Here is a 27285-nt window from a genome sequence, read left to right as displayed (position 1 = left end):
TTCACTACCCCGCATTTCCCGGGGTAAAGCCGGATTGATTTAGCTAATTTCAGCGGGCCTCCTACCTCGGAGACCCGGTCCATCCATCCCACCACCCCCCCGCCGTCAGCCAGCGACTCGCACCCACCAAAGGCGCCGAGATTGGGCGAATAGCGAGCAAATACGTCCGCGTTTCTCTACCCGCTCCCCCGCCGACCTCCCCTCCTCACTCCCCGGCGCTGACAGCGGACAAGGCCGAGGTCGCGACAGAGCAGGCCCGGCCGCCGAGGCTCGACCTGTCCACCCCATCTCCGCATCCTACCACACCTCACCAGCAGTCCAGAACCCGGTTCCCCGCCGAGCCGACCCTGGACAAGGTCGAGGGTAACCGAGATAGCAGGGAGCCCCGCATCACCACCACCACAACAACAGTTGCCAACATGAACCACCACCATCACCACACGCAGCAGCAGCAGCAACAGAAAGCCGGCGAGCAGCAGCTCAGCGAACCAGAGGACATGGAGATGGAAGGTAAGTAACGGTCCCAAGAAGGGGCAACGGGCTCTTTACAACATTTTCTCACATAATTTATCAGCAGCACGAGTTATGCATGAAGTTTGATGTGTGCAGGCTGAGCTCAACTTCACAGTAAACACGAAGGCCCGAAGCTAGCTAACGTTAGGATAGCCGGCTGCATTTTTGCTGATTGTGCGTCCGTTGCAGCATACTTGTGTGGAGCTGACCTCATTTTGCGTTATAAGCGAATGTAGCTTGTATTTCTCTCCGCATGCCTGCACTGTTCAATTGGTTGAAAATAACCCAAAAAGAGCAGCTCACCCCTCACAGTTATAGATTAGCCCCGCAAATCATTCATTCGGATGGTCGGTGTATTTCTAAATAAACGGATCACTTTTTGTTCCTAATGGTTTACTGTAACAAGTTATCAGATACACTTTGTCCAATCATCGCCGTGAGGAATCAACATGCAGTCATAATTCAGGCCTGCTGGTTGTTGATAACCTAACGTTAAATGTTTGTAAACAGTGCGCCTGATAGTCTTGCAATTAACACGGAACCATTGCTAGGTAAATTAATCTCGCTTATTGACATCACTGTGGGCTTTGGGTTGAATTTGACAGTTATCGACACCTGCGTTTCTCGCCAAAGTTTTATTCTGAGAATAAAGTAGCGCTGGCTTTGCTGTTCTTACATATAGTGTTAAAAGATAGCCGTTAATAACCGGTCGACATAAAGCTAACGTTACGGCAGCCTGTCTAAAAGATAATGTGTTAGCATCGTGTTGATGGTTCGTACGCTCAGTGCGGGCCTACAGAGTAACGATATCGGTTAATTACAGGTTAAAATCTGTTGGCTTTTCCCCTTAAATGTGAAGTCGGAACGTTTGACTGCATAATATTTGTTGTAAATACTTTTAAGGCGGGCGACCCCCGTAATCTCTTTGATTACCCTATGTGTTCATTAAGCTGGCAAAACGTAATGTACATTGCTAGCGGTGCAGCTACTATTAAGCTAGCCAATTAGCCCCGCAGGCCTACTTCGTTACGTGCATTCGTTGACTAGCATGCTAGTTAGCTGATAAGCTAACGCTCACGGAGGGGGTGTGTGGCGTTCCAAAATGGTGGCTTGTGTTTTGCAACGTTTGATTTGGCTATTGCATGAATGTTAGGCCTTCAATATCTGCTTCACGTAATCCAGTCTGTTTCACTTGTCTGTGATCGCTGTCTAACGGTAAAATGCGCCTATTGTGGGTGATATTTTTCACCAGCATTAAGTCTACACTGTTAGCTAGTTCAAGTGATTCCAGCTAATGTTAGCTAATAACGGCCTGCAGACGTATCTGCGGCTAGTGTTTGCTAGATAGCTAGGTAGCTAACGCTAACGCAGATGCGTCAATCGTGATTCGCTAAATTGTCTGTGGTATAACAGGTTTAGCCATTCCAGAGGAGCAGATGACAATCTGAAACACCGAACGGAAATTGTGCAGTGGCTTAGTTGTGTGTTAGTTAATAAGCTGATGTTTGACAGTGTGTTTTATGAGGCGTGTGGCTGGGCTGGCAAGTAACGGTAGTCGCCGCTGCGGTAAGCCAGGCCCGCACAGGGGCAGCAGCGCGGGGATTTGCTGCTTCATTGTATGGAAGACCAAACGGCATGGAGCTCGCCATTTTTAATGATCTGTGTTTTTGTTAGTCAGGTTTGGAGTCAGGCACACCTCTGTTAGCGTTTAGCAGACGTTTGACACGCCGAATAACCGCCCAACCAATATTTTAAGGTAATTTTTCCCCTAATGTGAACTTTGGACAGAGTAGAGGCTTGTGGGATCCCTCAGCATCACTGCGTCATTCAGTCCTAATGGTTTTATTATCTGTTCACACTCATGTTGTTGCTTGTTACTCAGCAGTACGCAATAAACAGCATATATATTTTTAATTGCAGATGTGAGCCATTAGAAACAGCTGCAGGTGACATTTAAATTTTTCAAACAGTAATTTTAATGCTTGTTTTACCAGTAGCAGGTGCACTCCCAGACATCCTCACCCCTGTACTTGCTGGTTCACCCTTGTTGATGGGTTCTCTCCCAGTACACTGCAGCCTTACAAGGACAGTGAAAACAAGTTGACATAATAAACACCACTTTTTCTGGCTGAGTATAGCAATGCATGCCACAATTCATTCATGGTTCGAGCCTTCACACAGTTGCAGTCAGGTTAATCCATCTCCTGCTCTGCATATCTGAGTCATTTTATGTGTTTTGCCACAGTAGTGTTATGCGGATGCCAGGCCGCACAATCGGTCTAGTGTTTGTGCTTGTAATGGCTCTCCAAAAATGTAGGGAATTATTGAAATGAGCAGAAAACAAACATGCTGTTTCTCCAAAATATAACTTTTGTCATAAAACCCAATTAACAACAAGATTAACTTGGCATGAGAGCAAATAGCTGTTTTAAAGTAATTTAGTGATATTCTTTATACTTATTTTCAGGGGTGTTTTTGTACTTGCTACTGCATCGGTCAACATTCAGAAAGTAGAGAAATGCAACACACAGTGGTCTGATGCATCAAAATGCATTTCAGCTTTTTAGTGCCAAATCATTGTAATAGGATCATCTGTTATAACCTTGTTGCTGTAGGTAAAACACTTACAGAGGTGTATTTCTGGCCAACATACAGTTGCTTTGTTGGAGAATTTTTTTTTCTTGATTATTGGAGAAACTTACATTTTCTGTTTTTAGTCTGAAAATAAGGAAAGATTAGAATACTTTATCTGCAGTTTGCAATTGAATGGAAGGATACATTGTAGTGCAGTCGTGTGTTTATATCAGCAGATATTCAGAATCAATTTCTGTGATGCTTCTTTGAAAACGTATGTAGTTATAAATAATAAGTCAGCCTGTTGAAAGGCCTTACAGACACCTGCGTAGTTGAAGTGCCAGTAAACCTTTGAGGCGTTTTTATCCAATATGAAATCCTACATCCAGCTTCAGCAGATTTCAGCGACTGATCCATTAGTACGTGCTTCTCAGAGGTTTCAGGACAGACTGATACAGTGGGCGGGACAAGAAGTTGTCACGGAGTTGACTGACAGACCCCATTAGCAAGGTGTAATCCACTTGAGGAAACGAGGTCAGTCTCCTGGAGGACTTGGTCAGTAACGTTGCTTGGAGACGCGCGCATACACAACTGACACCACGGCGTCCGTCACCTCGGAGGAAGTCAAGGAGCGCAGACACACATGAAATGCAGTGTAAGAGGTGGACTGTCACATCAGCACATTTGGAGACACATGCCTGAGTGTCCATTTCAATGCTGTTGTTTCTCTCAAGTCTGGCTTCTGCAGCATCACTGTCATCATCATAGGATCCAGGCAGATTAAACTCACTCCTTGAAGTCTGCTCAAAGCTCCTCCGTTTCCGTCATCGACGTGTTTTGACAGATGAGACTGTGCTTTGAGCCGTCTCATTGTTCGGCTGGGATAATTGTTGTCCTCGGTGCGCGCGTGTTTTTGTTTGAGTGATGATTTTGCTGCTTAATTCTGCATTGTGTCCATAATTACCCAGCCTACTGTAATGTTGCATGGTCTTTGTTATGCACACACACATTCTCTCCCTGTCGCCCTCACTCTGACACACAGACTGGGAACGAAGACTCATGCTGTCTCAGCAGGGTTTTCCCAGTGAAATGTATGAACGGGGAAAGGGAGGATCGCTGTGCAGAGATACAGGAGATAAAGATAGAGACAATAGTTATAGATTTACTTAGTGTTTGTTTTTGTTTTTTTTAAACGCAAGCCCAATCTTGGTTAACCTAATTGATTATGACAATTATCTGAGTGTTAGTCATATAAGGCAAAATAGCACTTTTAATGAATGTCTCCACAAATATTTTCCACAACCAAAGAATGAACCTCAGTAGCATAAGTATTGTAAGACCATAAAAGTTTTTCTAGAAAGAAAATGATTAAAAAGTATTAAGAAAGTAATCTAGCAGGTTTTAAATGTTGTTGCGTCATGGTAACTGGTAGAAAGGAATGAAGATGAAAACTAATACAAATGTAGGAGGAAGCCTAGTGCGTGACTTTGTTTCTAAATTCCATATTGTATTGATCTTAGTAGAGTGATCTAACGTTGTTTCTGACCTGGTAAACTGCAACGCAGAGGCTTCAGCCAGATCTATCTCTGCTTGAACCCCACTATCCACACAGTCATATCATATTGTTTCTCTCTTCGAGCAGCTGGGGACACAGATGACCCTCCTAGAATCCCGGCCAACCCAGTAATCAATGGTAACGTGGCCATGGCAGATGGACACAACAACACAGAGGAGGATATGGAGGATGGTGAGGACGATGTGCTCTTACACAAACAAACAGTATTACAGCATTACTTTTGCTTGTTTTGAAGCTTGTGCCGTTAAAGAAATTGTCGTAAGTAGTGATCCAGGCTATCACATTCTGTCTTGAAAATTTTTATTTCAATTGGCCAGTTGTATCAGGTCTGGGAAGTGACAGCTGAAGAAACCTGTTGTCTGTTAACCATTTAACCTACCCCCTCTTTAATCCGACTCCCTCCATTTTTCCACAGACACCAGTTGGCGGTCAGAGGCAACTTTCCGTTTTGTGGTAGAACGCTTCAGCCGCCTGAGTGAATCGGTGCTCAGCCCGTCCTGCTTTGTTCGGAACCTTCCATGGAAGATAATGGTGATGCCGCGCTTCTATCCTGACCGGCCACACCAGAAGAGCGTTGGCTTCTTCCTGCAGTGTAACGCAGAATCAGACTCCACGTAGGTGTCTTACTGGGACGAGGATTTTGGGGGGAGGAGGGGCATAGCAGACACACAAGCACACACCTAAATCTTTGATAGGTCCGGTACACATTCACAAATAGTGTGACATTAAATAAACTGCTCCATAGTAATAAATGATCTTTAAGAGACCATCTTTCACAAAACTGATGTTCAAATTAGTGCGGTCATCTCATTGGTGCTACACTTAAAATCAGTAGATTACTGAACATGTATCTGTAATTTCTGTCTGATGTTATACCTGCTTACAGGATTTGCTGCTTTGAAAGCCATTTTTTTGGTATGCTGTCTGAACATAGCAACGGCTTTAAAGTTAGACTGTACTATTAGTTTATGGCATGCAATTTCTGACATAATGGTGCCTATGTAAATTGCTGCCTCCCCAAACACGCTCACTTTTCTCGAATCACAGTTGATGTAGAGATGCATAACACACTACTCATCTCCGCCACCATGCTTCATGGTTGATGTGTTTCTGTGCAGTGTTTGGATTGCGTCAAGTGTAGCATGTAGTGTGATGGCCAGAAAGCTTAACTTTGGCCATCAAACCGTCTCTAATTGTCAGAGTCTCCCACATGCCTTCTGGCAAACACTAGCTCACATGTCACATTAGTTTTTTCTATGGCGTCTTTCTGTTCGCTGTCAGTGGTGAAGCATCACTCTAACATCTTCAAAATTGCCATAAGCATCCTGGTGTCTTCCCTCACTAGTATCCTTTACACATGGACGCTTGACAGGCATGGCAGCCCGCTCTCCGGAGGTCCACAGCTGTGACATATTTTTTTTCCTTTTTTCAACAATAAACATTACTGTATTGCATCTGGTAGTTTCCTGCAACCCTGTCTGAGTTTAGTTGGAACAGTCTTTTTTTCCTTCATGATGTAGTTTTGGCCAGGAAACTAAAAGTTGTTGGATTTTCCGGACACAGATTCAATTTTCATAGCTTGATTACACACATACAATCTCCATTAAATTGATGCAGCAATTTCTAAAAACATTTGGCTGTATCGATGTTGGAAGTGAAATTAGCTGTTGTGGCCCTGTAATTCCCTTCCTGTTGAAATGCTTTTTGTTTATAGATTTGGTCACTGTGTTAACTTGCTTACTTGGCTCACTGTTTACCATAGTTTTTCTGTTTTGTGCAACCTCTAACTGGCACTCAGTTCAGGCAGCTCATTCCTCTGCCATGCCTGCATAATTCCTTCAAAATAGAAAATGTGAAATCTGTAACCAGATCTTTATCAGAATACTCATACACACCTTAACAGATCTCTGCACCCTGATCTTGTTGTTCCAGGTCATGGTCGTGCCACGCTCAGGCCATGCTTAAGATCATCAACTACAAAGACGATGAGAAGTCTTTCAGCCGCAGGATCAGTCACCTGTTCTTCCACAAAGAGAATGACTGGGGCTTCTCCAACTTCATGTCCTGGAGTGTAAGTACAGAAACTGAAACATTGGCTTTTTTGTTGAAGTGGTTGGTAGAGTGGATGTACAAGAGGCACTCTGAAAAATAAAAATTCATTTATTTGTTGGCTGAGTGGATAGAATAGGCTGTGCTGGCAGGGCTGTTCATTGTCTATAAGTTCCTGTTGATATTAATTGTTATGTTACTGATGTTGTGTTTCAGGATGTGACTGATCCAGAGAGGGGCTTCGTTGATGATGACAAAGTCACCTTTGAAGTTTATGTCCAGGCAGATGCCCCACACGGAGTGGCGTACGTGGCTTGTAGTGTTTTTCTGTGGTCTACTGTCTACTTTATGGGTTGGGTTTTATTTGCTCTGTTTAGGGTTTGTGAATTACAACCCTAACATCCCTTTTCTCTCTGTAACCAGCTGGGACTCTAAGAAACACACAGGCTATGTTGGACTAAAGAACCAGGGAGCTACATGCTACATGAATAGCTTGCTACAGACACTCTTCTTCACCAACCAGCTGCGACGGGTATGTTTTTATCTTTGCATGTCAGCGTGTGTGCCTGTGAGTTTTTCTTAATAGCACTGCTTCTACGATCATCTTTCACCAAGACCCTTTTAATAATAGTGTATTTTATTAACTTAAAATAAGTTAATAGTGAATCTCTTCATACATCAGTAAAATTAGTAACTTCAATCAAGGAGTATTACTTTCTAAAACTCCTAACGCTGGTGTGGATCATCCTGACTCTCTTTCCAGGCGGTGTACATGATGCCCACGGAGGGAGATGACTCGTCCAAGAGCGTTCCCCTGGCACTGCAGAGGGTTTTCTACGAGCTGCAACACAGCGACAAACCTGTCGGCACCAAGAAGCTCACCAAGTCCTTTGGGTAGTGTAGTGTTTTTACTGTCAGCCAACCGTCCTTTGTCTTATAGTGACACAAATGGAGGCCAGTGTTTAGTGTTTTTGGCTCAGTGGTGTTCTTGTACTTGCACTCTCTGTATTGTGTCATTAGCATTGAAATGCTCAAAACATAGAAGGTGGATGCAAATATGATGATGATACTTGAATAACATCAGAAAGATCTTAGCACTACTTTACCTGAAGCTATTTGGTGTGCCCCTTTGATGATCATGTCCGTTGCTGGGGCCAGATGAGTTTTGCAGAGCAATCACTCTTAACACTGTGTCAAATAAAATTTTTAGTAGAATTATGAATGGTTACCAGAAACAAGTTTTGTATCTAACTGCCGTGCTGTGTGTTTTTTCCTTCCTGTGATGAAGATGGGAAACACTAGATAGCTTCATGCAACATGATGTACAGGAGCTGTGCAGAGTGGTGAGTTACATCATCATTTTCAAAAAATGTGATTCTTTTTGTGTGCGCTGTTGAATACTTAGTGTATGTGTGTGTGTGCACGTTCCAGCTCCTGGACAATGTGGAGAACAAAATGAAAGGCACTTGTGTTGAGGGAACCATCCCCAAGCTCTTCAGAGGAAAGATGGTGGTATGTTTTCTTTCTTCGTCTACTTGTCTGACTTGACAAGACAAAGACAAATGTGTTTATTTGTTGAAGGTTATTTTGCATAGTAATGCCAGTACATCATGCATTATGTAAATACGGTTGTAGATTTTGTTAACACAGTGATGTGAAGTATTCTAACTTAGCACAGGATGTAGCCTGGAACAAGGTCAGTTTAAGAATAGAATGAGGTTAAATCAAAAGTGGCTTGCTTAGAAATAATATTTTTTTTTGTTTTTTGTATCGTACTGTGTGTGTGTGTGTTACTCTCCAGTCATACATCCAGTGCAAGCATGTGGACTACCGGTCAGAGCGGATAGAGGACTACTATGACATCCAGCTTAGCATAAAAGGAAAGAAGAACAGTGAGTAGCAACATCAGCACAACTTCATGGTCTCAAACAATGGAGCAGTGGTGCACCATCAGTTCATTTTTGTGTTTATTTTCAACGGAAATAGATCACATTGGCTTAAACTGACATTTCCCTGATATTTCCTCACGCACTGAAAAGATGATTTATGTCCTCCTGAAAAGAGTCTGCGTAACATTATTTACAGTATACAGGACCCTCCTGTGACAAGGACAGCAATCCTGCTTTTTGCTCCTAAGTTGATTTTTGAGGTTACCAGTATGGATGTTTTCTTGACCTCCTCTATCCTCTCTGCTTACTTCCAGTCTTTGAGTCATTCAAAGATTATGTTGCAACCGAGCAGTTAGATGGAGACAACAAATACGATGCAGGAGAGCACGGCCTGCAGGTGAGGCTTCACGGTCGCTGGATCTAAATTATTCATGTGTCGTTTGTTCTACTTTATGCTAGTTTGCTTACATTTAGCCTGATGCTTTATTTATTTTGCCATGAGTCAATTGGTATTTAACCTCATTTAAACTATTTTCAAACATCTTTGTCTGATCTGTCTGAGAAACTGAGAAATGTGTTTCGGACACAAGACAGAGGTTTACAAAGTACCTAAGGGGCTTCCAAGTAATCAAGGGAACAAGCTGGAAAAGGTTGCTATTCTGCTTGTACTTAAGGGGCTCCATTTCATTTTTTTCTGTTTGAAAAAGCAGTGTGATTTATATGGATGAGATAAATTGTTGGCATAGAAGATCAGCAGTCACAATAATAAAGAGAAATCTGGCTAGAGTGGACTGTAAGGTTCAAATTCTTGAAAATGACCAGATGCTTTGCAATGTTTTGTTTTGTACTACAGGAAGCAGAAAAGGGAGTGAAGTTCCTTACCTTTCCTCCAATCCTCCATCTGCAGCTGATGAGGTTCATGTATGACCCACAGACTGACCAAAACATCAAGATTAATGACAGGTAGAACAAACTCTCACCCACCTGCTATCACATGTCCATTCTTTTTTTATCATGCTTACTTGTGTATTACTGTGCAAACACACACACACACACACACTGCTTGAATGAGATCTCTCTCCCTGTCACACTCTCACAATGCGTCAGTGGTGCATAGATATCATTTTAGAGACATTCTGGTCTGTATTAGCATAGGTTAAAGGAGCAGTCTATTTCCGGAAACAGGACTTGACCTGTGCCCTGACCTCCTGCACTAAAGCAGTGAGAAAGTGAGTCATCGAGAGCGTTTCCTGTAGGCTGTATCCTTCTGTATAAAGCTTTGTGGGGGCTAATGGTGTTTTAACAATCTACCAGGATAATGTGACACTTTCAGTGCACACACACATGTGCAGCGATCCAGAATAGCTAATTTTCCTCTGTAGCATCTCAAAGGACTCTGAGTCATCGTTGTGACGCTGCCACAGGCACCTGGCCCCCTGAGGGCTTCATACACACACACACACACACACACACACACACACACACACACTAAACTCCTGCTGTCTCTGGCTTTCTTTCTTGAATGTACGTGTTGCTCCTTGTCTTAATACCTTTTCCCAATCCCTCCCTCCCTGCCTATCTCATCGTTGCCTTCCATCTTCTCATTCTCCATCTTTTCACACTTCCCCTGAATTGCTCCTCTCTCCATTCCCATCATTTTGTCTGTCTAACCTCTCTGCTCCTCCTCCCTCCTCTTTCTTCTGTAGGTTTGAGTTTCCAGATCAGTTACCTTTGGACGAGTTCCTTCAGAAGCCAGACTCTAAGGACCCGGCCAACTACATCCTCCACGCAGTGCTAGTGCACAGTGGGGACAACCATGGCGGTCACTATGTCGTCTATCTTAACCCAAAAGGAGACGGCAAAGTGAGTGTCAAGGAACCAATAGTGAGCATTTTTTTTTATCTATACACCTTTCACACACACAAATTCTGTTGGCATGGGGTTAGTTTGGGGATGATGTTTTTTCCCTCACTTGTTGAGTTTTCCTCACCACTGGCTATAATTTTGAGAGATAGTTGTATTAAGAATTACTGCCAGATTTTGTCATCACTTGGGATGACAAAATCCTGTTTACTATAGACTACTATACTATAAAATCAGTTATTTATAATATGATATTATTATTATTGTTGTTATATGATATATTATTAGAGCTAACCAAAATATGAATATGCAGGGACAATCAATGGTAAATGTTTACTTGTAATCTTTATTTGCGTGAAATTATGCTCATCGAACATTGTTACAAGGCTGGATGCAGAGAAATGACAGAGGTACCCGAGATAAGAATTAGTAGCTGGCAATTCTTAAGTGATAAAAACATACATAAATGTTACAAACCTGGTGGCATTTAGAGCTACCTGCTCTGAGTTTACACTTACAATTAACGGTCATTTAAGCTACTTGTCAGAGTATCTCACTGTGTAATGCCAAAAGAAGGGACCTTTCAAAACCAGTATTTAATTAGCTTAATAGCAGACTGAACATTGCTGGTCAGGAAGGGATTATAGCCAACAAGAGTCCAGCTTTTGTCACTGACAATGCGTGTGACTTAATTTTAAGCTTCAGCATTTAAGCTCAATCCTTGTATTGTTTGTTTGTTCACAGGCAATGTTAAATCAAAATCTGAAGTAGTAGTAGTGATAGTAGGTCTAAAACCTTCTCACACACCCAACCACAACCCCCTTAGCCACAGCCTTTCACCTCCTGAACTCCTGACTCTCTTACACAGACTTTGCAGTGTGTTGTTGTTCATCCCATGACTAATAGACAAGGTCAACACCCCTGTACTAGTCCTCTATTTATGGGGAGGACATTGTGAAGTTTACAAATATTAAAACACAAGATGATCATCAAGCAAAAGTTAGTTTAGTAGCATCATGAATTTGCATGTTGGTGTAGGGGCTGATTGAACACATGTCAAAATGTTTGGAACCAAATGGTCGTCTTAAGTGCTCTCTGGTTGTCTCTCTTTCTTGCTTCTCCTTCCTCGTCCTCCCTTTTTGTACCATTCATCCTCTTTCTCCCCGGTTCTTATGTCTCCACCACCTCCCCCCTCCTGTCTATCATTCTTTCTCTTCTCTCCAGTGGTGTAAATTTGACGATGACGTGGTGTCACGGTGCACCAAGGAGGAGGCCATAGAGCACAACTATGGTGGACATGACGACGACCTCTCAGTGCGCCACTGCACCAACGCATACATGTTGGTTTACATCCGCGAGTCCAAGCTCAGTAAGTGACATACCCCTTCTACTTCTGCCTTCCTGGCTAACATTAAACAAAACCTGCCGCTAGAGACACTGTCCTGTAAACACAGGAAAGATTCCCCACAACCACCCATCAGCTAATCTGTCATAAAAGGTTCATTTGGTACAATTGAGAAGAGAGTGGACTCAGCTTGAGAGTTTGAAAGACTGCAACCTCCAGTCCCCAAATAAAATAAATACAAGCCTGACTGCCCCTTCCTCCTGCTTTGTGTTTACTATTTCACTCTCCCCTTTCATGCCTGTCCAAACTACCTTACCTTGCGCTGAATGTGTACAAGCAGTGATAGACACTGCTTTAGAGACTCCTCTTGGAGTGGTTGTTTCATTCAGGTGCAGTCGATTCTTGCAAATGCCATTAGGACCACTAATAAGAATCAGAGGAACCAGATTTTTTTTCACAGATTAGCTGTCAGGATCTGATGATGGTTTCAGCAAATATGACACAAGCTACTTTTTTTATTTGTTTTTTATTTTTTTAATAAAAGCTACCTTCTGAGCCTTTTAAGTACCATACTACATAAATTGCACTCTGTCCACTTTATAATTCTCACTTGCACCTCTCCTTGTATCCCAGGTGAAGTGCTCCAGCCAATGACTGACGTGGACATCCCCCAGCAGCTGGTGGAGCGTCTGCAAGAAGAGAAAAGGGTAGAGGCACAGAAGAGGAAGGAGCGCCAAGAGGCTCACCTCTACATGCAGGTCCAGGTAGGAAATGCAGGCTGCTGTTTAAGAGCTCTTCGGTGCTGTGGTGCATTGCAGACTCAAAGTTCTTTGGCGTTTGTTTCATTTTAGAAATGTGCTGGTGCGCGCTATTAAGTGCAAATAGTAAGTGTTAGGGGTATATATGAGAAACCTACCTGCTATTCTGGCTTTATTAAAGCGAACCTGGAAGGCTTCCCTGATGTAGTTACTGGAGCACAGTATAGATGGGTAAAGCAGTGTAGCACTATTTGCACTGATTTGGAGAGTCAGCCTGAACAACCAGCAAATTGGGCACATGCAGGGTTTGGTTTTGCGTACTGGGATGTGATGGAAGCGCTGATTAGATAGATATTTGTGTTAACGAGCAGTTGAACAGGCATATACTGTATGAAGTTGCTGGTGAGTGTATTATTACATTAACACTTCTGTGGAGGGTTCTGCAAGTACAGACAGCCAGCTTGTTGCCTTTCGGCGACAGTTGTATGTGTCAACCAGATCATTCACTTGAATCATGTAGATTCGAGGAGTTTTTAAAAATGGTGGGGGGCATCTGAGAGTGAAGAGAAAAAGATGTGAAGTGATTGAGCATTATCTGTCTTTGCTATGAGATCGTCCTTCTCACTGATCCAGGCTTGCATCAACCTTATTGGAACGTCCAAGCAATAGTGTAGTATTCAGTTTCTATGGGCCACTTGGAACTTTTGTTTAAAGATTTTTATTTTTGGCATTTTCAATAGACGACAGTAGAGACAGGAAAGAGAGGGAATGATATGCAGCAAAAGGCCTGAGCCGCTGCGGCAAAGTCTCAGCCTTGTGATGCTTTACCAGATGAGCTACATAGGCGCATGCCAATCTGAACTTTGATGTTGTCTGCTATGCGATGGGCCTCTACGTTTGACCTTGGCGGATGTGTGTATCAAAACTTGAGGTAGTTAAGGTGTCGTTACTGTAGTGAACATTAACGTGCATCGTTATTCTCGCCGTGTTTGGTGGCTACACTGCAGCAGTAAACGTTAAGTAAACTACGGGAGAATGATTGTAAGCATGCAAGAATTTGCCGGGAGTCAAGTTTGCTTGCAGCCTGAGCAAATAAAATTTAACAGCACAGGAGCGACCGCCTAACAGAAGAGCACGTAAATAACGTTGTGGCCTGTTTAGATCTACCCACCTGGTATGTAATGTTGGTTTAACTAGCTACAGTAGCAAAATGAGTGTGTTTGCTCAAGTAATGTAGCTAAGAGTTGTACTTCAGTACAGTATTTGAGTATTTCTTTTGCTACTTTCTACTTCAACTCATCTACATCTCAGAGGCAAATATTGTACTTTTTATTTCACTACATTTATCTGACAGCTTTAGTTACTATTTACTTGTAGTAGATTCAGATATATAATATAATACTAAATATAATCAATAAATAATGATTCTCATATCATGGATTTATTGGTCCACAGAGGGGAAGCCACTTAGCATTATATAAAGAAATAAATCCAAATTAGCACAACATTTACCAGGTGTAGCACTAAAGCAATGAACACATCAAGTGTCAATAATTAGAATCAATAATAAAAAACATGTTCTAAAATGCATTTTGCACAAGGATTACATTTTACCCTTATCCTGTGGCAGATCTCTAAACTGAAAACACCAACAGATGCATATTAAAATCACAAAAAATTTCTTTTGAGGGAGAACGCCCCCGTACACCCCTTTTCACGGCTGTGGAGTTTGCAGGTCTGAAAGCAGAGCCAAGAGACTGACTCTGAGTGATGTAAGGCACTTACATCAGCTGTGGCAGTCAAGATGGCGAGAAGAGCAGCGAGTGATGGCGAGGAAGCGGCTCGTTAAAAGACGAGAAACGTTTATCCTGTTTACTGATGCGTTATTTGGTCAAGTATGAAGTAATACCAAAGGTTTTACTTTTACCAGATGGTGACAGAGGACCAGTTCTGTGGTCATCAGGGCAACGACATGTATGATGAGGAGAAGGTGAAGTACACAGTCTTCAAGGTCCTGAAGAGCTCTACGCTGCAAGAGTTTGTCCAGAACCTCTCCCAGACCATGGTGAGACACTCGAGTGTGTGTGTGTGTGTGTGAGTGTTTGAGAGAGAGGGGAAAAAACATTGGAGGATGCGTGTGTGTGACTTGATCTTCAGATGTTGTGTGTCCTTAATGCACCTAATGTGTGACTGAACTTAATTCACCCCAAAGGAAGCTAACTCTCCATACACACTGTATATTGTGTCACTGCTCTCAATAGATGAGCCTCTATCTGAAAGGGAATGCTTTTTGATGATCCTGTTAGCGTATAATCTGGAAACCACTCAGCAGCGTGTTGCAAAACACACATACACACACACTCTCACTAATTCTTCCTTTTGATCAGCAGTTAATAAGAATATGCCATGATTACTTGAGGAAAATACATTTTAGTCTTAAACGTTCACAAAGTGCCTTAATCTGGTCACCTCATCTTCTGTAAACTCTTCTTTTCTCATTGTCATTAGCTTTATTTGTTTTTCTCCTCTCCGATTGTCGCTTTCTCCTATAAATCCTTTTTGACTTTTCGGTTCAGCTTTCCCAGGAGGAAATCAAATTAAGCTCACCTATTTAATGTGTCGCAGGGTTTCCCACAGGACCAGATGAGGCTGTGGCCCATGCAGGCCCGGAGCAATGGAACCAAGCGACCCGCCATGCTCGACTACGAGGCCGACTGCAACAAGTCGGTAAGTGTTTGTGGGTGTGAAGGTATCTCTGGTGGTTTTGGTTCTGTGGCATTTTTGCAAACCGTTTCATCTGCTAAGAGTCTGTGGAATCAATACAGATATAGTTCCAAAGCATGTTGTATTTACCTTGGCTCAATTGAAAATTTAAGATTGAAAACTATTCTGACAGTTTGTTAAAGGCCAGGCACTTTTCAATCAAAAGAATTAGCCTTTTTTTTTATACTATATATGACACTATAGATACAACAACAATTAATCATCTAAAGATGCAGAAGTTTCATTCCCAACTAAGAGCTGTTGTATGGTGAGGATGCCAGTATTGAGGCTCCTGGTCACCAGAGGCCCTCCATCCTGTGCAGACACACACACACACACACCAACACATCAAGGTCACAATTCATTCGCCCCAAATGCTGTAAGAATGACTTGTCGGAAGTCACTGATTCTCATAGCAACCCCTTACTGTGTGTGTGTTTTTTAATATGAGCATTAAAGACACTACTGTGTATGAGTGCATCTTCCACTCTTGTATGTAATATGCGCACTAACGTTTGTGCATGTTTGTGTTTCAGATGATCGACTTGAGTGACAACGAGAACCCCTGGACAATATTTCTGGAGACAGTTGATCCAGAGATGGCGGCCAGTGGGTCCACGTTACCCAAGTTTGACAAAGACCGTAAGTTCACATAATTAACCCCCATCCAGCTCAATGTTCGTCTCAGCAGTTTTTGCCACATTGTGGCACTTTTTTTGTAAATAGGTTTGATTTAGGGAGCTCAGTGACTCAACAAAAAAAGTCCCTGTCGTTCTAAGCTTGAGGCAGAGCAGCAAAACCTCTGCAACATTTAATTTTCCATTTAATTTTCAGGGATTTACAAGTTTTAGACTGACTTTGCTTTCTGTTTCTGTTGGCTCAGACCGCTGCAACTTAAATTACTAGAGATGCTGCTTCACTGATTATGGTTGTTACTTTGTGGGGAACATTGACTAATGTAACATAACAGGAGTCGTTTTAGGTTCTTTGTAACTTCAGTAGCATTTTAAGTAAAACATGTCTTTGCTTTTCTAGATGATGTCATGTTGTTCTTGAAGATGTATGACCCCAAAACCAGAAGCTTAAATTATTGTGGACATATCTACACACCTATATCCTGCAAAATAAGTAAGTGGAGGCAAACTTCTTGTCTATTTTAAGCTTAATACACCATTGTACTTTGAATAAAAATGCCTTAAACTTCAAAATAAAATCCTGTGTCTGTTGCTCTTTTCTCCCTGTAACCAGGAGACCTGCTGCAAGTCATGTGTGAGAGAGCAGGGTTTCAGCAGGAAACTAGCCTTATCCTCTATGAGGTGATCTATTTATGTAGCACTAACTTGCTGGCACATTCCCCTGTCTCTTACTCACTTGTTCTCACTCTTCACTCGCTCTTTCACACTCGCATTCTCTTGTGCTTCTATCCATGTGTGACAGATAGAAGCGCAAAGCTATGTGACTCAAACTCTCTCGTACACACTTGCACACTGTCATACGCAGCCTCTTTCTTTCTCACTTGGCCTTCCTTAGCTTTGCATGTTTACACACCCTTAACAAAATGCTCTTGTGCACTTACCAGATAGCTCCACTTGGACTTCATTTCCCACAATTCCTTGTGTGTTACAGGAAGTAAAGCCCAATCTAACAGAGCGGATACAGGACTATGATGTCTCTCTGGACAAGGCCTTGGATGAGCTCATGGACGGGGACATCATTGTCTTCCAGAAGTAAGGCCGTGTGCATTAAATTTGTGCAGTGTGAAGCCTTCCCACCATTGCATCTCATGTCTCATGCTGGTTTCATTTCCGCCGGTTGACAGTTGGTTGCGGTAAAGCACCAACAAAACCTAGCGAATAAACATGAATGTAAAGATTTGCAGGATTCAAAAAGAAAAAGTAAATGTTTGTTAGAGGACAAACGCAGTGTGTTCTGATGAATAACTTTTTTTTTTTTTTTTGGTGCAAGAAAATGCCAGAGGGCCTGAACTTATATGATGTGATTTTGTGCAGTAGCCTTCTAAAAGACCACAGAGACAAGCAGAGGAGTTACATGGACTCTTTACTATTTCTGATGAAATGCAGAGAAACTTGGAAGATCTTGGTTAGAAATGTTCTGTTAGTTATAAATATTTTGTCCATTCCACTTCACCGCTACCCTCTGTTCCTCCATCTCTCCATTGCTTCATATCCTCTTCTTAATCTCTCTCCTCCATCAAGCCTCCTGCTTTCCACTCATCCATCTGCCTTTGTTAAATCCAATGCCTACTGTCTACTTTTCCCTCCCATTATCTTTTCTGCCTCCTTCTGTCAATGCCACACATTCTTGTACCTCAATTAATCCATTTTCCTACCTTCCCTCAATGACACAGGGACGACCCAGAGAACGACAGCAGCGAGCTGCCTACGGCCAAGGACTATTTCCGGGATCTCTACCACCGTGTGGATGTCATTTTCTGTGACAAGACCATCCACAACGACCCCGGCTTTGTGGTCACGCTCTCTAACCGCATGAACTATTTTCAGGTGTGGACTTGTCAGGCACTTTGAATCTATGTTTGAAGTTAAGGTGGGGGGGGAAACAAGGTGGTAATTTCAGCATGTTTGCATCATCTCCAGTGAAAGGAACACATCAACTTTCTAAATTAAAATAACAACTGGGTCTTGAATGAATTGCTATTTTAGAAATTATTTTGTCATGTTGATTTGTGTGGATATTAAACTGTAACGAAGAGGTTGTCCAAACAGCTCTTGTGCAAAGACAATGATCCGTGTCTTTGTCACTAGTCTCCTGAAAACTGTAAATGACAATTTAATCCAATTTTTATGTGTTCACGCTAAAGTTTGGTAACCTGGGATTTATTTAGGCACTTTACTGCTATTTTATTTGACACTTCAAAATATCAGCTACGAGTGGGGGAGGACATTTGAGGATTTTGGTTCCTATTGTGTCTTAAAATACAAACAGGGACTAGATCTTTGAAATATCCTTAAAAAGGTTTTATTGCTTGATGCTCTGAATACTTAAAACCTGCCAAATTCTGAGCTCGATACATTATAAATCTTATGTCTAAATATTTTCCGTTTCCTCGTAGTCTCCCTATTGACATTTCAGTTAGCAGACAGAGATGACACCTGACAGGTCTGTGATGACCCCCACTTGTAATGTTTGTGTTACATGTTTGTCAGGTGGCCAAGACAGTAGCGCAGAGGTTGAACACGGATCCCATGCTGCTGCAGTTCTTCAAGTCACAGGGGTAGGAGGCTTGTCTCATCCGCGCACACACACAAACACACACACACACACATTATTATAGTCTTGTTGTAATCATTTATCATTAACGATGTTGACAAAGACCTGGAAACTGCATAATGTGTGAATGTAGTAAGAATAATAACAATACTGTTCACAACACTACATGTATCGTTCTCACTGTATGTCAAGCCAGGAGGAATAAAAATATAGGAGTGATTGTTAGAGTTTGAATATAAAACATGTACAGCAGATGAAATGGAATATAGAAGAACATAGAGGACAAGGGAGAGACCTTTAGCATTTGTTTTCTATCTATTATCACTAATTATGCTTTTGCTGCGATGTCATGATTCCAGTTTAAAAAGCATAAAAGCTTGACTTACAGTCTTGTTCTGGTTGGTAGTTGGGAAGTGATTTGTTATAATAACGGTGTTGACAGTAACACAAATTGCTGGCGGTTTTGTCGCCATCAGTTTCACCACAATATGTAGTAAAAATGGTTTACTGACACGAACTATTGACTGAATTTTCCATTCCATTTTCGAATAATCATCAAAGTTTTGAAGCCCTGCTTGACACATGGGAAGAAATGCAGTGTACATTTAGTTTATACTGTGGTCTCATTCTCACAGCGTGCATCATGTTTGATTACTTGCAGTTGTCAGTAGAAATGTTGCGTAACCTGTCCCCCCCCACCTTTCTTTGTTGTTTTCCTCTAACTCCTCCCACTCTGCCTCCCTTTCGTCCTCTCTCGTCTTCCCCCTCCTACCCACTCCCTTCTCTCCCTCTTTCCTCTCCTTGTCCACTTGTCTCTGTTCTCTGCTCTTCCGCTTCTCCCCCCCCCCCTCTGTTTCTCTTCTCCTGTCATCCTTCTTTGCTCCCCTTCGTCGTCCTCCCCCCCTGCCTGGTGGTGTGGTGGCCAGGTACAGGGACGGTCCAGGGAATCCTCTCAGACACAACTATGAGGGAACGCTGCGGGACCTGCTGCAATTCTTCAAGCCTCGGCAGCCCAAGAAACTGTACTACCAGCAGGTAGGAAAGGGCGGCCAACTTTTTTGTGTTTAATAGGTTTTTCTTTCCCACATGCTTACGTTTTGGAAATTAATTAAAATTAAAAATGGCTTTTAGTAATTCCTGTTGTCGGCCCTGTTCTCTCTTAATGTGCTGTTTTCAGGCATTGCTTATCATTTTTATTCCTATTATTTGTTGTTCAAGCCTCGTCTATCAACTAGAGCTGTAATGATGAGAAAATTGTTATAAATATATTTATATTTGAATAACTGACTAAATATTTTTCAATATTTGATGTTTCCAGGTTCTCAAATGTAAGAATTTGCATAAGAATTCTACATCTTATTATAGTAAATAGAATATTTTTAGGTATTGACATTTAATGGCTTTTAACTTGATGGGCCTTGATTTTTATAGGTCAAATTATGAATTGGTTAACCAACAACTATAATTGGCAGATTAATCAATAACGAAAATAGTTGTTAGTTGCAGTCCTACTTTTAACCTCCTAATATTTTCTCTTTTTTTCTCAAATGATTTTGGATCTTCAGAACCACAGTCTGATACTGTATGATTTTTTTCCTCCCAAACAAAGAAGCGCTCTGCATTCATGAAAGATCCGCACACACACCATATCATTTGGTCTGTGCAGTAAACTATACTGGTGATGGAGAAACCAAAGTTATGTCAAATGCTGATCAGGTAGATATTCTCCTGCCGAGCTGAGCCGAGCCGGCTGCTCATCATGCTGTGGCTTAGTTTTTCTTAGATGGTTCTAGCTGAGCTAACAAAGCTAAAGCTACCTTAAGCTTAAGAGACAAACCTTCAGAAAATGAAATGTTGACTCAAAAAAACAATGTGTCCAGCACACACAAACATATAAACTCACACACACGCATACACCCTGAAGAGAGCAAAATGGGTGGTGCCTGCAGCATCAGTTTAAGGAGCTTTATTGCTGTGATGACTTGTGTGAAGTGAGATTCTGTATTGCTGTATGCTTCTCTTGTGTTCACACAGTTTCGATACATTTAATTTTGATTAGAACCGATCGAATCTGAATTATGGGAAACACTTTTGATACAATACGGTGTTGCCATCCAGTCATTAACACTCGCTGGCTTCCTGAATGCAGCACACAGAGCAGCAAAACGTCTCTCTGATTCGTTTGTGTCTCTCTCCCTCCCTCTCTCTCTCTCTCCCTCCCACATGCAGTTAAAGATGAAGATAACAGACTTTGAGAACAGGAGGAGTTTTAAATCCATATGGCTCAACAGTCAGTTCAGAGAGGAGGTAACTCTCACACACTCTCACTCTTTCTCGCTCGAATCTCCTGACAAACATGGAATATGTCATTACACGTAATAAGTCCAGTGTTTTCTGTGGCTCAAGCACAAACACTAACAGTGCATATGTGTTCATTGCAGGAAATCACCCTCTACCCTGACAAGCATGGCTGTGTGCGGGACCTTTTGGAAGAATGTAAAAAGGCAGTTGAGCTCTCTGAAAAAGGCTCTGAGAAGCTCAGGTATCCACTCTAGGAGAGAGAGTGTGTGTGTCTGTGTGTCGTTGTTTCAGTGTCGTGTTTGTTACCACAGTAAAATGTTGCCACTGACCTCCATCAAATGACAAATTTGAGTTTCTCATGTGCTTCGCTCTGAGCTGAGGATTTCGTACATGTAAACACAGTACTTCCTGTCACTGCTTACAATCAAAAATTTTCACTGGCCAGCTCTTGTAAAGCTTTTATTAGCCGCCTTTTCAAGGCGGGAATGTTGCGATTATTCCACCTCACCGTCTGTGTAAAACGTACTTAGATGGAACGGGGGGCCCATTTTTGTTCAGCGTCTGAGCTGAGCAGACGTAGTAACAGAGCCGCTTTGACATCTGTGTGAAAAGAATGATGTGGCAGGACGCTGTCGTGTTACACACCGTGCCTCTTTTACTCCTGGGGACGCGGTACGCTATCTAAAATCGCCATTGTAAAACACCATTGTTTAGCACAGTTTTAAAAAGCAAAGGTGTCCTTTACAGCAGGCCTTCTTTACAGTGATCCTGCAAAACCTTTTTATAAAAAGGGCTATTGTGAAAGGGCTACAACATCCTGTAAGGTATCCTGCGCTGTGGAAATGTGGCATATGATGGTGCTCATCATGAAAGTCAATATATTTATAAAAAAAATAAAAAAAAAAAAAACCTACATCATATCACAGCTTATCAGCGTATTGTTGTTTTAACACACCGCCTGCACGAGCAGCACGACTAGAGCGTCATGTCAGCCAGAGATTTGGCATCTCGCCTTCTTTTCTCCATGTGACATGTGGTTCTCAGCAAAACAGTGAAAATGATCTGCTGATAGTCGTGTTGACATCATACCAACAACATAACACCTTTCACTACTGCACTGCTGCGGTGCCACCGCCACAATGCTGCCTGTGTGGACAGTACATTTGTGCGAGCCGCAGCAGTTCAGCGAGGTAGTTCTCACGTGCAGATAGAGGTAGGCAGAGTGGCTCGGGCTTAGCGGCCAGAATACATGGGGCACAGACACAACGCATCACATAGGCAGGGTGGAGCAGCTCTTTGTACCTGATACGCCAACTCCATCTTTGTAGAGCGTAGCTGTGTCCCAGCTATGTTTTCTGAGGTTATTTAAAGTAAGTTATATTAACTGTCTGTTTTTAAACAGAGAGATGGAGGTGCGTCGTACACACAATTCCCTCCAGACTCACACCTTGGCAGAGATAATAAATCAGATGTTACTGATGCACAGATGATAGAAACAAAGCATTTCAAGTTCATCCCTTATTGGATGCAGTCCACGCTTTTTTTCATAGGAGCAATCATTTTGTGAACTTTAATGCCAGTGCATCGATAGAAATAATCTTATCATCCCTAATGCATACACTGATCTAATTGATTTATTTTAATGTGCAATGTAAAAACACAGACAAGGCTCTGCTGCGTGACACTGCCTCAGGTACAATGAGGTATTCATTCTGATAATTTTCAAACCGATCATGCATGTCGCTTCCACACAGTTCTGGATCAAATAAATACCCCAGCTGCATAAAACCACAACTCTGGGATTTTTATGTCTGCCCCCAATTATTCTCTTTGTTGTGATCTCTTGTTTAATGTGAGTTTGTACCCTGAAAAATCAGTGTAATTGTTGAAAAGTTGGTGCAGAGTATTAATCCTCTCTCTCCATCCTCTCCTCCTCTCCTTCTCCCCCTGCAGGCTGTTAGAGATAGTAAGCTATAAAATCATCGGTGTTCACCAGGAGGACGAACTGCTAGAATGTTTATCTCCGGCTGCCAGCCGCACCTTCAGAATAGAGGTAAGTGTGTATGTGAGGCATTCGCTGTCTGTCTCTCTTTAGCGGAAGGCTGTTGCACTTGAACTGCGCCTGACGCTTGTGTCTGGTTGTTCTGACTGCACCCAAAGCACACCATACACTGGTCACCTCTTCGAACACACTTTCAAGTAATTCAAGTAACTCGCTCTTGTAACATTTGTAACTAACTTCCCTAAATCTCCTCTCTGTCACTCTTCTGATTTTCTTCCCTCACTCAGGAGATTCCTTTGGACCAGGTGGACTTGGACAAGGACAGTGAAATGCTAATCCCTGTAGCTCACTTCCACAAGGAAGTTTTCGGCACCTTCGGGATCCCCTTCTTGCTCAAGATCAGACAGGTGTGTGTGTGTGTGTGTGTGTACACGTGCGACAGAGTTTCTAGTCTGCTTCAGAGTGCATTAGTCAGTTACTCATTTTCACCTGCTGTGTTTGTCTGGTTGTTTTCCTCCCTTGATTCCCACACCTGCTCCTCACAGGGCGAGTCATTTCGGGAGGTAATGAGGAGGATCCAGACAATGCTGGATATTCAGGAGAAAGAATTTGAGAAGGTACAAAACCACTTCAAAAACTGGCTGTAATGAGTGCATATTAAGTGTTTTCTGGTCAATAATTAACACACAGTCTGAGTATTTTCACAGTAAGTAGTGTTCTGCAGGTAAACGGTGGTGGACTGTCAAGTAACGCGTGTGTCTTTTGTTCTCAGTTCAAGTTTGCGATTGTGATGATGGGGCGGCATCAGTACATAACTGAAGACGAGTATGAGGTCAACCTGAAGGACTTTGAACCACAGCCAGGTATTTACTGCTTGCGCTAACACAACTGCTGCTGTTATTACTAGAAGACAAGAGATTAATCGGCTTTGACGGGACATTTCACACAATAGCTTTATAGGTGGAAGTTGGCTTCGATAGCAGCCGATGGCTGTGCAGCCTCCACTAGTCACATGGGGACGTACATCACCGTTTTGCATGGAGACAGGAAGAACGCAGTCTATGGTAGCCTAGTATGTTAACCCCTGACAGTGAGCCAAAAAGTCCATTATTTATGGTTGTACCCCCAATAACTTCATCCTCCTCTCCATAAATCCAACAGCAAAACGCCCGGCTCCCATATCGGTAGATTACTCCAATTTTTCCGTCTCCAGACTGTCGTTACCATATCTGCCTTTAAAAATCCACTATTAGTTGACCGCTAGTTGTTATTACTGATACTGTAATGGTAGTAACTTTATGAATGCAACAGGCCATAACCACGCTCTGTGAGTAAAAACAAAAACAAATGCATCACAGGGAGAATCCTCAGAGCACAATCATTGAAATGAGGCCACTGCGTTGGCTCAGCAGAAGGCTTTGTGGTTTTTTTAAAAAAAAAAAACAATCCTTTAATACAAAAACACATCCCTGGTAGCTACGTTTTTAATCTGAACAGCTTAATTGTACTTTTACTTTGTGATCACTGAGGCAGAGGACAGATTAATTCTCATTCCCAGGACGACACAGTCCCTTGTGTTTTTAAGGAGGAGTTATAGTTGTTGGCAAATACATAAACATTTACATCTGCATTATTTATTAAATATTAATATAATACTAAATAGGACAACTTGAATTATTTCCAAATATGCCTGTCAGGAATGTCTGCTTTTACTCCTGGAAGATGTGATTTAGCTTTTTTATAAAGTTTTTTCTGGTCGTATCGTGAACTGTTCCATGGCTACACCAACAGTAGCTGCGCCAGTATAATCATTATTTAGGGATAATCATGTTGGATATGCTGCTCCTGCTCCTCATTGGCATTTGAATCACACAAAAAACTAAATGGTGAACCTTAAAAAGAAAATGTAAGGAGCTCTGCTGGTCGAGCCTTGTTGTCCAAGGTACCCTTAACGAGCCGTTGAGGCCAGTTTGAGAAACGGATATGAGAGTCAGAGGGTTTCTCAGAATCTGCAAACTCATCATGAGTGTTTGTTTGTTCTGTCGTCACAATGAACACAAACTAAACTGATTGTTTATGTCGTAGAAACTAATCCACTGGGACATGATGGTGGTCCTGCAAAAGTTGAACTTTTTTTGCCTGACTACCCTGAATGTTTTCTTTTCTTTCTTTGATGTCTTTTTATTCTCTCTTTTTATGCAGCTAATACATCCTTAACTGGAAAGTTAAAGTTAGTTTTGTCTTCAGCTACTCAGAGATCATCAAAATCAATAAAGGTTGACTCACCTGTGCATTTTTAATCTTCATTAGCATTCAGAATGCATATCAGAACGCTCAGTTTGCATTCAGTTCGGTGTCATTTCTGTCTGAGTCGTGAATGCCGCTAATACTCACCGCAGTGGTAAACGCACATCAACAGTGTACGCATTACTAGTCAAATGGAAGACTCGGCATGTGACGTCCTCTCTGACGTGTGTCCCTCCAGGTAACATGTCCCACCCGCGCCCCTGGCTAGGGTTGGATCACTTCAACAAAGCTCCAAAGAGAGGTCGCTACACCTACCTGGAGAAAGCAATCAAGATCCACAACTAAAGCAGCCCGCCCTTCCTCTTTGTCCTCCTGCTCCTCCTCCTCTTCCTCCTCCTGCTCCGCCTTCCTCCCTCCCTACTTTAACACACCATAACCACAGACTGTAACCAACCGTGTGTGTGTGTGTGTGTGTGTGTGTGCGTGTGTGTGTTTGTGTGTGAGAGACTGCGTGGGCGTGCGTGCGTGCTCGTACGTGTGCGTGTTCATCACTTCTAACACCCCGCCTGGACACCTCTACAGCTCTACACCGGCACTATGTCTTCAGCGATATGGATCTTGCTGCAGCTGACGGATTATCCTTCAACCACAAAATAAACTGCACCAACCACCTCCTGACTGTTGATTTTGTTGTTTATTTTATTTTTTAAATCGTCTCCCTCTACGTTTGAGGCTGTTCGTTTTTGTTTTTTTTTTCTCTCTCTCTGGCTTCTCTACCTGTTGACTGCCTGTTTTTTTTGTTGCCTGTCTGGAAGTGGGAGAAATGAAATTGGATTTTAATATAAAATAAGCGGAGAGGGGAGAGGAAGTGGGACACAGTATAAATAAAAGTATATATATATATACATAAATATATATATATGAACTTCTAGACTTAGTTTTTTTTTTCCTTTTCCCACCCCACTCACCAGCTTTTTTTTCCTTCAGAATTTTTTGGGGGTTGTTTTTAAATAAAGAGTTGTTTGAAGAGGCGTCACGCTGCTGTGTGGAGAGTTTGATGGAAGGATGTTTGTGAGGACTAACTGACAGAAAAAGAGGGGGAGTGCCCGGTGGTTGTTTTTTGCAAAAACAAAAAAACAAAAAAAAAAAAAACAGCTGCAAACTGGCGTCCACCCCGAGGCTCACTAGTTGCCCTGATGTGGTTCTCTATATTTTCTGCTCCCATCCTTTAGTGCAACAAAACAAGTATTTCCAAGTTTACACACGATTTTTTCTCACTTAGTTTGGTTGGAGGAAAAATGAATTAATTTTTTTTTTTTTTTTTTTTTTGTCTCTTTCTGCAGATCTTGTAAAATAAAAATCCACAGCATCTGTTAAAAATAAATGGGGAAAAAAAAATAAGGAGGAAATCTGTCTGTATTTCATCTTGCACGTTGGCACTTAATGTCAGAGGTTTCTCAGGACTGGCAAATGTACATTTTGGTTGTGGTTTTGAGTTCAGTGAGTTTAAAGGAACACGAACACACACACACACACACACACACACGCACACACACCAATATTACCCCCTCGACTTTCTCTTCCATCTTTGTTTTTCAGGGGGTTTTAATGTCTTTCTGAGTCATTCCTCCTCTGAATGCAAACACACAAGCTTCGTCCTCTTCTCTCTTTGAAACTGTCCCCTCCAGGTGGTTGGGAGCAGCAACTGCGCTGTGCTTGGTAGGGAGCTGCAGACACTTCGAGCCCACAGGTTTGAGGATTGTGTAGAGACAAAAACCAGCATTGTAAGAAACACTTTAAGCCCTATGAATTTATTATTTTCGTTTTCTTCTGTTTCTTTTAAAGCACCGATGGAATGCTCCCCTAATAGCGCATAGCTGGCTCTGTAAAGACAACATTTAAGAATTGTATATTTAAAAATATGAACGTGTAAAATTTAAGAGAAACATGCCTTTGTTGTTGGGTACAGAAGGAGCCAGGTGTTCATATTTCTTGTGTGTAGGGTTTTCTCTTTTTTTGCGTTCCTGATGTACCATTGACGATTTTTTTCTGTTACATTTGGATTTTTTTTTTTTTCTTTTCAAAACTAACTGCATTGGTTTTGTCTTGTTAAAAAGTGCAGTACGAAGATGACCTGCAGAATCACACCTTAATTT

The 27285-nt window shown here is 42.1% G+C and overlaps 1 protein-coding gene across 2 annotated transcripts; it reads left to right on the top strand.

The window, feature by feature from the left end:
- The first annotated feature begins 70 nt into the window (after positions 1-70).
- On the top strand, positions 71-25804 carry usp7 (ubiquitin specific peptidase 7 (herpes virus-associated)). 2 transcript variants are annotated; one of them, XM_070847281.1, is made up of 31 exons: positions 71-510; positions 4730-4834; positions 5079-5277; positions 6596-6734; positions 6929-7017; positions 7136-7244; positions 7476-7606; positions 8001-8055; positions 8144-8224; positions 8514-8604; positions 8916-8998; positions 9455-9564; positions 10308-10485; positions 11689-11833; positions 12443-12573; positions 14498-14632; positions 15193-15294; positions 15867-15972; positions 16366-16458; positions 16579-16646; positions 16957-17057; positions 17699-17852; positions 18516-18583; positions 19506-19614; positions 20809-20886; positions 21021-21121; positions 22834-22933; positions 23170-23289; positions 23428-23499; positions 23655-23745; positions 25368-25804. In XM_070847281.1, the coding sequence occupies exons 1-31, from the start codon at positions 420-422 to the stop codon at positions 25472-25474; spliced, it is 3342 nt and encodes a 1113-aa protein (XP_070703382.1). In that variant the 5' UTR covers positions 71-419; the 3' UTR covers positions 25475-25804. The 2 variants fall into 2 exon arrangements, with proteins under 2 accessions (XP_070703382.1, XP_070703381.1); XM_070847280.1 differs by having other exon boundaries at positions 288-510; positions 19512-19614.
- The last annotated feature ends 1481 nt before the right edge of the window (positions 25805-27285 follow it).

The sequence above is a fragment of the Pempheris klunzingeri genome, chromosome 17 (assembly GCF_042242105.1).
Source record: "Pempheris klunzingeri isolate RE-2024b chromosome 17, fPemKlu1.hap1, whole genome shotgun sequence".
Lineage (NCBI taxonomy): Eukaryota > Metazoa > Chordata > Actinopteri > Acropomatiformes > Pempheridae > Pempheris > Pempheris klunzingeri.
Note: the sequence above shows the minus strand (reverse complement) of the source record. Positions and strands in the feature narration are given on the sequence as shown.

Coding starts and splice junctions, on each gene's coding strand:
- usp7 (XM_070847281.1), top strand. CDS start 420: ATGAACCACCACCATCACCACACGCAGCAGCAGCAGCAACAGAAAGCC. Junction 10,486..11,688: donor TGAGTGTCAAGGAACCAATA/GTGAGCATTTTT, acceptor TCTTCTCTCCAG/TGGTGTAAATTTGACGATGA. Junction 23,500..23,654: donor AGGAGAAAGAATTTGAGAAG/GTACAAAACCAC, acceptor TTTTGTTCTCAG/TTCAAGTTTGCGATTGTGAT.